The 14807-nt window shown below is 46.4% G+C and overlaps 1 protein-coding gene across 1 annotated transcript in view; it reads left to right on the top strand.

Annotated features, from left to right (window-relative positions):
- The window catches only part of SORCS3 (sortilin related VPS10 domain containing receptor 3), a 639289-nt gene that overhangs the window by 540934 nt on the left and 83548 nt on the right, over positions 1-14807 (top strand). The window contains exon 14 of the mRNA XM_055249892.2: positions 10317-10424. Within this exon, the coding sequence (XP_055105867.2) occupies positions 10317-10424 (108 nt within the window). The remainder of the gene's footprint in view (positions 1-10316; positions 10425-14807) is intronic.

The following is a 14807-nucleotide window of genomic DNA, read 5'->3' as shown; positions in this document are numbered from 1 at the left end:
GGATAAAATGAAATGGAGCAATACACCTTACCAGAGGGAGGAACATTGATTCTCAATGACCACTGTAGCTCTCTATTTCTGTGCTAGAGACTTCTGAGGAGGATTCTGATTGTTATTGGCAGATACTATTCCTTTTAGTTTATGTCATGTTAGTATCATAGTCATAGACACCTGAAATAGGAAAAGGTCTTATAGAAGTCATTTAAACTAGTATTATACCTGGTATAGCTGATACTTTTGTGACACCCCCAAAAAGTTACCTCACTTTACCAGAATATCACAGTGCTAATTGACCTGCAAATACCCATCTTACATAGTTCCCATCTTGTATAATGGCTTTAGTTGTTAGAAAGATTGTTTTTCATGCTGAGAAATAATAAATCTACTTGTAATCTCTGCGCATTGACCTGTAATCTGCCACTCAGATCTATGCAGAATAAGCCTGCTACAGAATTACATATGATTTTTAGAAAAGTACAGCTGGGAAGGACCTCAATGTATTTCTTAGAAATATCTTAGGCTAGAAAAGTGTTTTTAAGTTCTGGGAAATGACATGATATGCAACTCAAGACAGATTTTATTCATTTGTTCATTTATTGCATACATATTTGTTGAGCATATATTATTTATCTAGCATTAGAATAGGGGCTGGGATACACTGTTGAATGGTACTGTGTACTTGGGAACTTATATTCTTTTTTTTTTTTTTTGAGGATTAAAGATATGTATGAAGTTTGGAATTTTTATTACAAATATATTCTTTTTTTATTAATTTTTTTTGCATACAAAAACAATAAACATTTTCTAAAAATACATACAAACAAAAAGATGCGTATCAAACATATTAGGAAGGTTGCACATGGGAAGTCGGGGAATAGAAATGGGGGTGGGAGTTAAAATAAATGAGAGAGGGACTTTATATGGATCAGTGATAATAACTCAATCCTCTATTTGACAAAGAAGAGGGAGAAGGAAGAGGAAGAAAAAGAGAGTGGGATAAAGGATCAGAAAGGGAGGAAAATAGAAAAAATTAGAGTATGACTCCAGGGTAGACCTGTTTTGTTGTCATTGAGTTGGTTGGTTGGTTTGTCTGTTGTATTCTTCATGTTTCGCCAAGTTGGCCAGACTGGTCTCGAACTCCTAGCCCGAAGTGATCAACCCGCCTCGCCCCCCAGAGTGCCGGGACCACAGGCGTGAGCCACCACATCCAGCCCCCACATTGCTTCTGGCCTCCGTGGTAGACCTCCCAGACGGAGCGGCCAGGCAGAGGAGCTCCTCACTTCTACCCGACACGGGGCGGCCGGGCAGAGGGGCTCCTCACTTCCCAGACGGGGCGGCCAGGCAGAGACGCTCCTCACTTCTTCCCAGACGATAGGTGGCCGGGCAGAGGCGCTCCTCACTTCCCAGACGATGGGTGGCCGGGCAGAGGCGCTCCTCACCTCCCAGACGATGGGTGGCCGGGCAGAGGCGCTCCTCACCTCCCAGACGATGGGTGGCCGGGCAGAGGCGCTCCTCACCTCCCAGACGGGGCGGCCGGGCAGAGGCGCTCCTCACTTCTTCCCGGACGGGGCGGCCGGGCAGAGGCGCTCCTCACTTCTTCCCGACGGGGCGGCCGGGCAGAGGCGCTCCTCACTTCTTCCCGGACGGAGCGGCCGGGCAGAGGCGCTCCTCACTTCTTCCCGGACGGGGCGGCTGGGCAGAAGCGCTCCTCACTTATTCCCGGACGGGGCGGCCGGGCAGAGGCGCTCCTCACTTCCCAGACGGTGGGTGGCGGGGCAGAGGCGCTCCTCACTTCCTCCCGGATGGGGCGGCCGGGCAGAGGCGCTCCTCACTTCTTCCTGGATGGGGCGGCCGGGCAGAGGCGCTCCTCACTTCTTCCCGGACGGGGCGGCCGGGCAGAGGCGCTCCTCACTTCCCAGACGGGGCGGCCGGGCAGAGGAGCTCCTCACTTCTTCCCGGACGGGGCGGCTGGGCAGAGGCGCTGCTCACTTCTTCCCGGACGGGGGGGCCGGGCAGAGGCGCTCCTTACTTCCTCCCGTACGGGGCGGCCGGGCAGAGGCGCTCCTCACCTCCCAGACGATGGGAGGCCAGGCAGAGGCGCTCCTCACATCCCAGACGATGGGTGGCCGGGCAGAGGCGCTCCTCACTTCCCAGACGGTGGGTGGCCGGGCAGAGGTGCTCCTCACTTCCCAGACGGTGGGTGGCCGGGCAGAGGCGCTCCTCACTTCCCAGACGGGGCGGCCGGGCAGAGGCGCTCCTCACTTCCCAGACGGTGGGTGGCCGGGCAGAGGCGCTCCTCACTTCCCAGACGATGGGTGGCCGGGCAGAGGCACTCCTCACTTCTTCCCGGATGGGGCGGCCGGGCAGAGGCACTCCTCACTTCTTCCCGGATGGGGCGCCCGGGCAGAGGCGCTCCTCATTTCTTCCCAGACGGGGCGGCCGGGCAGAGGCGCTCCCCACTTCCCAGACGGGGCGGCTGGGCAGAGGCGCTCCCCACTTCTTCCCGGACGGGGCGGCCGGGCAGAGGCGCTCCTCACTTCTTCCCAGACGGGGCGGCCGGGCAGAGGCGCTCCTCACTTCCCAGACGGGGTGGCCGGGCAGAGGCGCTCCTCACTTCTTCCCGGACGGGGCGGCCGGGCAGAGGCGCTCCTCACTTTTTCCCGGACGGGGCGGCCGGGCAGAGGCGCTCCTCACTTCTTCCCGGATGGGGCGGCCGGGCAGAGGCGCTCCTCACTTCTTCCCGGACGGGGTGGCTGGGCAGAGGCGCTGCTCACTTCCCAGACGGGGCGGCCGGGCAGAGGCGCTCCTCACTTCCCAGACGGTGGGTGGCCGGGCAGAGGCGCTCCTCACTTCTTCCCGGACGGGGCGCCCGGGCAGAGGCGCTCCTCATTTCTTCCCGGACGGGGCGGCCGGGCAGAGGCGCTGCTCACTTCCCAGACGGGGCGGCCGGGCAGAGGCGCTCCTCACTTCCCAGACGATGGGTGGCCAGGCAGAGGTGCTCCTCACTTCTTCCCGGACGGGGCACCCGGGCAGAGGCGCTCCTCATTTCTTCCCGGACGGGGCGGCCGGGCAGAGGCGCTCCTCACTTCCCAGACGGGGCGGCCGGGCAGAGGCGCTCCTCACTTCTTCCCGGACGGGGCGGCCAGGCAGAGGCGCTCCTCACTTCTTCCCGGACGGGGCGGCCAGGCAGAGGCGCTCCTCACATCTTCCCGGACGGGGCGGCCGGGCAGAGGCGCTCCTCACTTCCCAGACGGTGGGTGGCCGGGCAGAGGCGCTCCTCACTTCCCAGACGGTGGGTGGCCGGGCAGAGGCGCTCCTCACTTCCCAGACGGGGCGGCCGGGCAGAGGCGCTCCTCACTTCCCAGACGGTGGGTGGCCGGGCAGAGGCGCTCCTCACTTCCCAGACGGTGGGTGGCCGGGCAGAGGCGCTCCTCACTTCCCAGACGGTGGGTGGCCGGGCAGAGGCGCTCCTCACTTCCCAGACGGTGGGTGGCCGGGCAGAGGCGCTCCTCACTTCCCAGACGGTGGGTGGCCGGGCAGAGGCGCTCCTCACTTCCCAGACGGTGGGTGGCCGGGCAGAGGCGCTCCTCACTTCCCAGACGGTGGGTGGCCGGGCAGAGGCGCTCCTCACTTCCCAGACGGTGGGTGGCCGGGCAGAGGCGCTCCTCACTTCCCAGACGGTGGGTGGCCGGGCAGAGGCGCTCCTCACTTCCCAGACGGTGGGTGGCCGGGCAGAGGCGCTCCTCACTTCCCAGACGGTGGGTGGCCGGGCAGAGGCGCTCCTCACTTCCCAGACGGTGGGTGGCCGGGCAGAGGCGCTCCTCACTTCCCAGACGGTGGGTGGCCGGGCAGAGGCGCTCCTCACTTCCCAGACGGTGGGTGGCCGGGCAGAGGCGCTCCTCACTTCCCAGACGGGGCGGCCGGGCAGAGGCGCTCCTCACTACCCAGACGGTGGGTGGCCGGGCAGAGGCGCTCCTCACTTCCCAGACGGTGGGTGGCCGGGCAGAGGCGCTCCTCACTTCCCAGATGGGGCGGTCGGGCAGAGGCGCTCCTCACTTCCCATACGGGGCAGCCAGGCAGAGGTGCTCCTCACCTCCCAGCCGGGGCGGCCGGGCACAGGCGCTCCCCACCTTCCAGATGTGGCGGCGGCCGGGCAGGGGCTGCAATCCCAGCACCCTGGCAGGCGAAGGCAGGCGGCCGGGGGGTAGAGGCTGCCGCGAGGCCAGACCACGCCACCGCACTCCAGCCCGGGCAACACCGAGCACTGGGTGAGCGAGACTCCGTCTGTAGTCCCAGTACCTCGGGAGGCTGAGGCGGGCAGAGCGGTTGGCGTCAGGAGCTGGCGACCAGCGTGGCCAAGATGGCGAACGCGTGCCTGCATCCAAAGGAGAAAAGGCAGGCAGCGGTGGCGCGCCCCGGCAGTCCCAGGCAGTCGGTGGCGTGGGCAGCAGCAAGCCGAGTAGATTGTAGCCTGTGCCAGAGAGGGAAAGAAAAGAAAAGAAAGAAAGAAACAGAAAGAAAGAAAGAAAGAAAGAAAGAAAGAAAGAAAGAAAGAAAGAAAGAAAGAAAGAAAGAAAGAAAGAAAGAAAGAAAGAAAGAAAGAGAAAAGAAAGAAAGAGAAAGAGAGGGAGGGAGGGAGGGAGGGAGGGAGGGAGGGCGGAACTTATATTCTTATCCACAAATATTTGGCTGTTCTCTTTAGAAGGTCACATGGAAATCTTTTTTCCCTTATTCTATCTGTATGTTAAATAATTAATAGTTCCACCTATCTAACTACATTCTGTCTAATCCTTCACTGACATTATCCCTTTTTGGTAGTCGATAAATAGCCCTCTAAAATATTTGGAAACTTTCTCATTTACAAAAATTAAGATGCAATGGTAATTAATTCAGTTTTTCTTCTTCTTTTTCCCTAAGCTGCCTAAAATTCATATAACCTATTTCTAGAACCATTTGCTTTTTACCTTTAATTACTCTTATTGTTAGTTTCTCTACAATTATTAAAATTGAACATAGTATTTAGGATTGGGTTGAAGGATGATTTCTTTTCTTATGCTTGTAATATATCTGTGAGCACATCCTACACTCACAGTGGCCTGATTACCTCTCATGATAGTGGCATTGCCAGAAAATATTTAACTTGTAGTTGACCAATGACTCCAGTTTCTTTTCAGCTTTATATATTTTATTAGCTAATTTCATTTCTCTAGTTGTAGGTCTTGGTGTTTTTGTTTTTTTGTATTAAGTATTCTGCTTTAAGTTGTTTCTGTCTTATAAATGACTTCCAAATTTACATCCCTAATTATGATGAGAAATCTAGATCTATCCATCCAAAGGTCTTCTCAACAATATTACAGTATGGAAGTCCAAAAAGCATCAATCCTGACATGGACCAAAACAGAAACAAACAGATGATAAACAAAAATTAGCTGGGCATGGTGGTGAGCGCCTGTAGTCCCAGCTTCTCAGGAGGCTGAGGCAGGAGAATCGCTTGAACCCCAGAGGCGGAGATTGCAGTGAGCCGAGATCGAGTCACTGTACTCCAGCCTGGCAACAGAGCGAGACTCTGTCTCAAAAACAAAAACAAAAACAAACAAAAACAAAAAAAACTGCTTCTCCTGTTCTTCTAATTTCCCTCTCAATTGTTTAACACTCCCCCAAATCAATATTTTCCATGATTTCTTTCTTTTGCTCACGCAACCTCTATATATTTTATTACCAAATTCATTGACTTCATCTCTAAAAATAACCTAAATATTTCCATTTTTTTCCACTATAATAATCTTCATCCAAGCCCCATCTTGGTGTGGTCTCTTAAATTACCACACCTCCCCAACTCATTTCCTTGAATCCACTTTGGGTCTTGACAATCCATTTATCACAGAGAAGTGAAACTTGTCTTTTAAAGCTTAAATCAAATTATATTATTCCAACTGAAAATAAGGTCCTTCATGATTTGACTTCTGCCTTATTTTCTTCTACTAATTCTTTCAACTAATCCCTGTTCACACTAAGCTACAGCCACTGACCATCTTTCTGTTCTTCTCACAGGGCAGCTTTTTCGTATTAGACCTTTCCTCTGTAATGGTTTTCTCCTGAATCTTTACGTGGATGCTTCCACTTATCATTTAGATTTCAGTTTAAATGTCACCTACATAGAAAGAGCTTTCCTAAATTTTTAGTACAAAGTAGCTGTTTGGTGACTATCAAATCACATTATTTTAGTTGTTTCCATGATATTTATTTCTAACTCATAGTTTTGCATTGATTTATTTCCATATTGTTCATCTCCTCACACTAGAAAGTAAGTTCCATGGAAGCTAGGACCTTTCCTTTTCTGTTCATTTCTGTATCCCTAGAACTGAGGTCACTGCCAGATCAGGCACATAGTAGTAGGCATCAGTAACATTTTGATAAATTCATTTTATTTGACTTTGATTCTGTAGTCCTATGTTGCCACTATTTGAAGATCAATTGGAATTTTACTTCTGTCTGCCTGAGTATTGGCAATCCTACTGATTGCAATTTCACCTGTGGAGCTATTAAGGAATTCACAGTTCCTTTGTCTTGGCCATTAATGAGCTATTGACCTGAGGAGGAGAAGGTACATCCCTTGGGGATACCATTGAATATGGAATTCAATATACAATATGCCACCTCAGGATATTTGAAAACTTCTAGTCATCAAAATAATAATAATAATAATAATAATAAGTTTCACAAATGGCAGCCTATCCAGACCCAAATATTTGATAACTAAGAGATTAAGTTTTCTAATGTTTTTTTTTTTGGAGTTTCTTTAGGGAGTTTTGTTCTTCATAACTGCCTCAGTGTGAGAATAAAGTGTTAGAAATCACTGATCTCAGATCGCCCTAGCTCTAGAGTCCTGCCCACTTGCTTGTGCTTACTTATGTCATCTTTGGGCTTCAGTTATTGTCTATGCTACCTTTTCTACCTGGACTTTGTCATTTATCATCCTTCCTTTAGGTATCTGCCAATCCACTCTTTCCTCTAGCAAGGATTTTGCTCCTTCCGTGTGAACTCATTTCATGTAGCAGGCCCTTGATCATCTACAATTTCTCTCCTTATCTGGACTTAGCTTTGCTTTGGAGGTCCTATCTCAATACTGGAAGGCTGTGATGGTCTCTCCGTGTCACTCTCTGTGGGTCTTCTCTTCACTGTACAAACTAAAGATGGCTGTCCTGTGCCCTGCTCATTATGGCAGTGATGTGAAGACGACTCCTTCCCTGCAATGCTCATGGCACTCACTGCAATTTGCTCTGCTAATGCTGACCTTTTTTATTTATTTATTTATTTTGAGATGGAGTTTCATTCTTGTTGCCCAGGCTGGAGTGCAATGGCACAATCTCGGCTCGCTGCAACCTCTGCCTCCCAGACTCAAGCAATTCTCCTGCCTCAGCCTCCCAAGTAGCTGGGATTACAGGCATGCACCATCACGGTTGGCTAATTTTTATATTTAGTAGAGACAGGGCTTCACCGTGTTAGTCAGGCTGGTCTGGAACTCCTGACTTCGGTGATCCACCTGCCTCAGCCTCCCAAAGTGCTGGGATTACAGGCATGTGCCACTGCACCTGGCTTATGCTAGCCTTTTATTGATAAGGAAATCCTGAGAATGAGACAGAGAGAGGCCTTAAATTCACTTTGGCTTTCATCTGCCAAGACAATAACCAATTTGCCCAAAGTCGCCAAAACAAACCAAACAAAAAACCCAACTAATACTTTCTTACTTTCCGGACTTATTGGCCAGAGTTGACTTATTAGTGGACATGACACACTCTGAAACAACTATGATTATTTTAGGAACTGATGGAATACATGGTAAGAAAAGTAAAGTTCATTCCCAATTATACATGTTTTCGCTTTTGAAATGAGAAACCTGTTTCTATGAAAAGCCATTTAGATATGCCCAGCTTTCTTGGGGCTAGTTTAAATGATTATTTAGACTTCAATATATTTTTTTAAAAGGCTGAAATAATCAAGTCCTTAAAATTCAAGACAGATGATGACAATTTAGGAACTCATAAAGATGTTTATGGCAGACTATCTGCATTTCATTCGTGAGCATGGATCAAGGTATACCATGAATGCAAAAATTGTTCTGAGAGACTGGTTACTCTAGCTGGGTTAAGAGATTGACTTTATTATTGTTTTTAATCTGTACATTGGGACAGAGAGGATAAAACAGAGTAAAACAGAGAGACAGAGAGATAGAAGGACAAAAAAGTAAGTGAGTAGAGAGTGAACCATGTAGGCTGGCTACTAATGGGGTGGTAATTCACACCCAACTTATGAGTGCCGGTATTAGTCATGCTTGAGAAATGATTGGATAGATTTAAAGAGGATCCGTCATTATTCCTTATTATTTCATTCGTGTATTCATTTAACATGTATATAGTATCAACTATATGCCAGGTTTTCTGTTAAGTACTAAGAATAGAAGAATTAATGGTACAGCGTTTGACCTAAAAAAAAATACTCACAGGTTAGGCTGGGCATGGTGGCTCACACCTGTAATCCCAGCACTTTGGGAGGCCGAGTGGGAGGATTGCTTGCAGCCAGGAGGTTGAGACCAGCCTGGGCAATAAAGCAAGACCCTGCCTCTACAAAAATGAATTTTTTTAAAAAAAATTAGCCAGGTCCAGTGGTACACACCTGTAGTTCTAGCTATTTGGGAGGCTGAGGCAGGATAATCACTTGAGCTGAAGAGTTCAAGGCCACAGTGAGCTATGATCATGCCGATGCACTCCAGCCTGAGCAACAGAGTGAGACCCTTGTCTCTTTAAAAAAACAAAAATCATGGCCGGGCACGGTGGCTCATGCCTGTAATCCCAGCATTTTGGGAGGCCAAGGTGGGTGGATTATGAGTTCAGGAGATCGAGACCATCCTGGCTAACACAGTGAAACCCTTTCTCTACAAAAAATACAAAAAAATAGCCATGCTTGGTGGCATGTGCCTGTAGTCCCAGCTACTCAGGAGGCTGAGGCAGGAGAATCACTTGAACCCGGGAGGCAGAGGTTGCAGTAAGCCGAGATCGTGCCACTGCACTCTAGCCTGGCAACGGAGCGAGACTCCGTCTCGAAAAAACAAACAAACAAAAAACCTTCACAGTGTAGTGGGAGAATCAGACACATTATTTACCATTATATATATCATATATATAAATATTATATGTATATATTAGAATTTGCGTGTGTGTCTGTGTGTGTGTGTGTGTGTGTATACACACACACAGACTGTGAGGAACACTGTAAGAGAGATCTATTTGTGTTACATTTGTTATTAAGGGGTTATTCAGTGATAAGACACACCTGATCTCTGAACTCCCAGAGTTTATAATCTTGAGTTGAGATATTCAAGATCAGTTAAGGAGTCAGTAGTCAGCACTATGATAGGAGAAGGCCTGGGTATTATAGGAACATACAGAAGGGAATTTTAATCCTAAATTATGGAAATAGAGTAGAATTAAGAATCAGCCAGAACCTATGATAGAGGATCCTATGGTAGAGGATGAAGAAACTAAGGCTGTCTTGGTGAAGAAGGGATGCTGAGAAAAGCTTCTCAGAGGAGATGGTCCTTGGGCTATGCCCCCTGGTTAAATCAAGGGGCAGACAGGTCCTTGATAATATCAAGAAAGGAAAGGAAACAAGCACTCAGAATTGCTCAAGTCTCTTCCACTAGTTACATCTCTTTAAAGCATTGCAGGTTCTGTTTCCACAAGGTGCCAGACCTTCCTCTTAACCTTTGGATGAAAGAAGGGGCAGTGTTGCTCAGAACATCTCAGATGCTCAGTGGTCACCCCTAAAAGCCCTTAAAGTGGCACTGGGGAGGGAAAATGATCGTAACATCTGTTTTGAACAGATAGAAAATTGCTGTTTGTAAGGTTTGATCTGAAAGACAAACCCCCTCCCTTTCCATCGGGTCTACCAGCCTTACTCAATTTGTGTCAGAACCTCCAAGGGCTGAATGGATTGTGCTGTAAATTGAACCTCAGGTTCCATTCTGAGTACTTGAGACGTGACACTCCATCCACTAAGCCCCCTGCTTGGGCTGTTTGTCGATTCCAATGTGTTGAAATATATCTGCAGCTCTAGGTGCTGTCTCCGCCCAAGTCTGGAAATAAAGTTTTGATCAAATCTCATAATAATATGGGGAGATGTTGAAGATTAAAACCTATTGATAATCCACACTGCCAGAAAGCAAGATACAGAGGAAAATTTAATAACCTGAAAAATGGTTACAGAAGAGTGTGGCTTTATTTTCAGCTATCTTTTTCGTGTACTTGTTTCCAACACAGGGTGAGTTTTGATGAGGGCCACTCTTGGGACAAGTATGGTTTCACTTCGGTTCCTCTCTTTGTTGACGGGGCTCTGGTGGAGGCAGGAATGGAGACCCACATCATGACGTGAGTACTTCTTTTGCTGTGACAGGAAGAATACCAGAGATACTGGTTCTACTTTCATTGAGGCCTTGGATTTTTCCCAGGGAACGCTACACCAAAGTGGTGCAATCTCTGGGCCAAAATTTCCTCATCTATAAAATGGAAATACTTATTTTTGTACCTACAAACTCAAAAAGCTACTGCCAGGATTAGAGAGGGTAGGGTCCTAGTTGAACAGTCAAGGTTTCTAATAGAATTTAAATAATTATAGCAAATTCCCATTTATTTGAAACCCAAGCAAACAGAAAACTTATGTCGTTAGATGGTTTTTTTCTCTTTCCAAAACAGTCTAGTGGGAGATAAGGGGCAGGGGCAGGGATGGAGGGAGTAAAACAGTCAACTTATTGAAATCAGAAAAATATTGTAAGAGATGTCTCTCTCTCTCTCTCTCTCTCTCTCACACACACACACACACACACACACAGACACACAAACAAACACAGACACACACTCCACAGTTATTTCGCTTCAGATTATTTCACTGTAAATTTTTTTTCTATACTCTTTTATAATGAGATTTAATCTTAGAAGTTGATCACCTGTGTTTATGTGTGCACATGTGTACATGGTGAGTGGGTAACCTGGGTAACCGTAATCCTCCACCAACCAATACTGTCCCCCACCTCCCCCACTCCCAATTGGCTGGAGAACCTTACACCTCAGCTCTTCACTGGACAGAGTGGAGTCTTGTTGGGCAAAATTAAGGGATATTTGCTATAGTGTGGGGTTGGCACAGAAGGGCTCATAGCGTGCATCTGTGCTGGTTTGGTGGAAGGGTGTATGATCTTCCTACTCTTAGGGACACTGCTCTTGATTTAACTTTTGTGCACATAGATTTCTTTATAGTTTGAATTAGTCTTTTTCCAATGGTGATGGACTTGGAAGAAAGGCCAATCTAGGAGCCAATAAGTGATCAGTTATGAAAAAATTCTTTGTAATTGTATTTATGCAATTTTGATCAAATCTTATAGTTTGGCCCCATTCTCGTCTATGAGGCCTATTTGAACTCGTTGCATCTTCTTTTGGGCATTACTTTGAACAACATCACGTGTATGTCAATCTCTACATGACCTGGTATTCCCTAGCAAGTTTAAGGCCACAGCTTAAGTTCTGTGTTCATCTAATCTTAAATGGTAATAATTTTTTTCTCAGCTTCAGATGGAGTTTAGCTGGTCACATGGTTATGAGGGAGATTGACCTCAGAGCCAAACCATTTACTGAAAAGATGAGATAGCACTTCTGTTTTCCTTTCCTCCTGGCCAAGACTCCCTAAGAGCTTGACAGAGCTTCTGTGCCTGTTTTATTTTCTTATCAACATACTTAGAGAATAGAGCATAATTATTTTCTTATAGGAGATCTTTTTATGAAATTAAGATAAATCTTGGAAGTATTCATCAAAACGAGTATAAACAATTCAAGTTACCTGTTTTAACATTTTGTTAAATTCAGAGTTTCTTTTTTATGAAAACAACACAGATTTTGTCAGGACTCTTCAGATAGCTGGACAAGCCCTGAAAGGGTTGCCAAGAGGTGATTTCTGTCTCTATTCTAAATTTGAAAACGGTTTTGAAACCAGCTGGCCTACTAGGGTTGCCCAGTTGTGGAATGGCAATGGCAAAGATTGAAACAGGAATTTTAAAATATTACATATTTCTGTAGGAACTGTGAAGACAGGGAGTCCATTTAGGGATAAGAATGCTTAACTTTGCCGTTGAATTGAAAACTTATTAATAAAGTAGGTCATTCAAATACTGTATCCTTCCCCTTACTATTAACCCTGATTCTCTCTTTAGCTCCACGTGGTCAGGGAGAAAAAACAGCCACTCTAAGGTTCTGTTGCTTTCTCTTATCCATTGATTTTGAGAATTTATATATTTAACAGTTAGAGAGCTTCTAATATATATCAGACCTTGTTAGAACTTAGGAGATTTTACAAAGGCAAATGAAATTCTTTGTCTGCAAGGAGCTCTCAGACTAAAGTGGTGAGAGTAAGTGGGGATAAAGTAATCAACATGGTACCCTAGTTATACAGCCAGGAGATAGCAGAGGAAAACGAAGACTTCACACACACAGTAGGTGACAATTGAGTTGGTCTGGAAGTTTTCATAGCAGTTCACAAGTGGAAAACCATATAATAGAGAATGAAATGTAAGTTCCAAGAAAGCACAGATTTTTAACAGTTTTATTCACTAATATAAACTCAGTGCTGAAAGCAGGGATTGGCACGTTGTAGGAAGTCAGTAATCGTTGAATGAATGAATGATTCCAAGGCAAAGGAAAGAACACAAACAAAGGTAAGAACCATGAAAGAGGGTGGCTGGGTGTTAAGGAATTAAGACTATGAAAGATTTTAGGTCACATTTAGGAATTTGACCTGTATCCAGAGTGATATTTTTGAAATTAAAAAATCTGATCAAATCACCAGTTTTCTTAAAACCCGTGGAGGCCTTTCCATTGCCTTTAGGATAGAGTCTAAACTCATAGAATGGCCTACAAGTATCTATATTGACCACCTGGTTGGGGCTTTTTCTCCAACCTCCCTGACCTGACCACCCTTTTCTGATGCACTGGTGCCTTCCTGCCCCCAGGTTCTTTGTATCTGCCAGAATGGGCCTGCCCTCCCTACTTAAACACCTAAATTTCTAAGTATCTTTCTGATCTCAGTTTAAGTATCAGTTCTCATAGCCTGCCAGATCAGGATGGGTTCCCACGCTATATGTTATCTGGCCTTATTTATTTTTTCCTTCACAGCGCATTAGATAATAAATATTAATACAAAGGGTATTAGTTGTTGAATATCTTTCCCCTCCATCTTCATCTACCCTTAAGACAGACATGTGGATGCACACACATGTGCACAGACATCCCTGCATGTGACTTTAAGTTCCCATGAGGGAGGATCTTTGTGTATCTTGTTCTTTCAGTGCCATATATTTACCAGGCTTGTGCTAACATGGAGGATTTAACAGTATATAGGTGCTGGATAAATGAATTATTAAATGGAAGAATCAAGTGACTTCTAAAAATCTTACCTTTGTTGTGATTGTTGTGATTTTTCTGGCCCATGGCTCTAGCATGTTAGGAAATTGATTATAGATCTCTAGAGATTCTGAAATGCTATGATCAGAATGCATTAGGTGCAAATCATGGGGGCTGGGGTTGGATAGGAATCAGAGCAGACTGCATGTGTGTGTAGAGGTGTCTATATGGAGGTTATGATGCTTTGGGGTGGAATGGGATGTGGGCACAAAAGGGAAGCTAGAGAATGAGGAGCTTACTGGGAATGATTCTGATTTCCTCCACCTTTCACAAGAATCTGCCCAATTTCCACTTTTCCTGGAGGCCAGTGCTCCAGGAACATGGACACTTCTAACACTGTAGCTTTGCAGGAGGATTTACATGGGAGACAGTCCCCAGAGTGGAGGCCTGGGACTTGGCTACCTTTATTGCTCTTTTTACTACTGTCTTTTCAGATGTTATTATTTAAACATCCCCCGGTAACTGTGATGGGAACCATCTAGTCTAGCCTAATTCAAAATGAAATGTGACCGTTCTTATTACTTAAGGCTGAGGACAGGCTGATTGACAAGCTGGAGGGCCTATTGCAGTCTCAGGCAGTGGCTCTCCAGATGATGAGATGCCTGTGGCTGTTGCAGCACTTGGGCTTTTTTGGTCCACTATTTCATGAAAGGCTGTTTGCCCTTTGATTAGCACTTAAAAGAGAGCTTTTCTTTAGCTTGACTGAGATGTGGAATCAGATAGAAAAATACTGCTTTCCTGCATCCTCAAAGCTATGTTTGAAATTCTTTCCTGATAAGAAATGTTTGAACCAATTGGCTATGATTTAGCTATACTTTTACAGGGGCCAAAGAGAACCTAGCAGCTTCCTAGAAAAAAAAAATCTTAGAAGGGAGAAGCAAAGCTTCCCTGAAAGAGATGAGACACTTCTTACCATGAGTGAATGTCTAAAAAGCTTAAGGAGAATTTAGTCTGATTTGGAGGAACCCAGTGAAGACCCTGCAGCCAACTTGTGACTATTCAGCATCTTTTTTTGCGTGTGTGTGTGCCAGGTATCACATTGAGCACTTTTTCAAACTTGATTTTATGGAAATCTCCCAACAACTCTGGAAGGTAGATAGGATTGGCATCATTGGGCAGATGAGGACACTGAGGCTCAGCTCACATGTTCATAAAGAGGCAAAATAAGAGCAAGGAATGTGAATTTCAAGCTCCAGGCTTGGAGGTAAAATTTAAAGGAAGGTACTATAATTCTCTATAATCAAGGAGTACCAAGGTGTGTGGGGAAAGAGTGGCAGTATACCAGTTGTTTACTTAGTATGATGAGTG

The sequence above is a fragment of the Symphalangus syndactylus genome, chromosome 2, assembly GCF_028878055.3.
Source record: "Symphalangus syndactylus isolate Jambi chromosome 2, NHGRI_mSymSyn1-v2.1_pri, whole genome shotgun sequence".
In the NCBI taxonomy this organism is placed as follows: domain Eukaryota; kingdom Metazoa; phylum Chordata; class Mammalia; order Primates; family Hylobatidae; genus Symphalangus; species Symphalangus syndactylus.
This window is presented reverse-complemented; position numbering and strand designations above follow the sequence as displayed.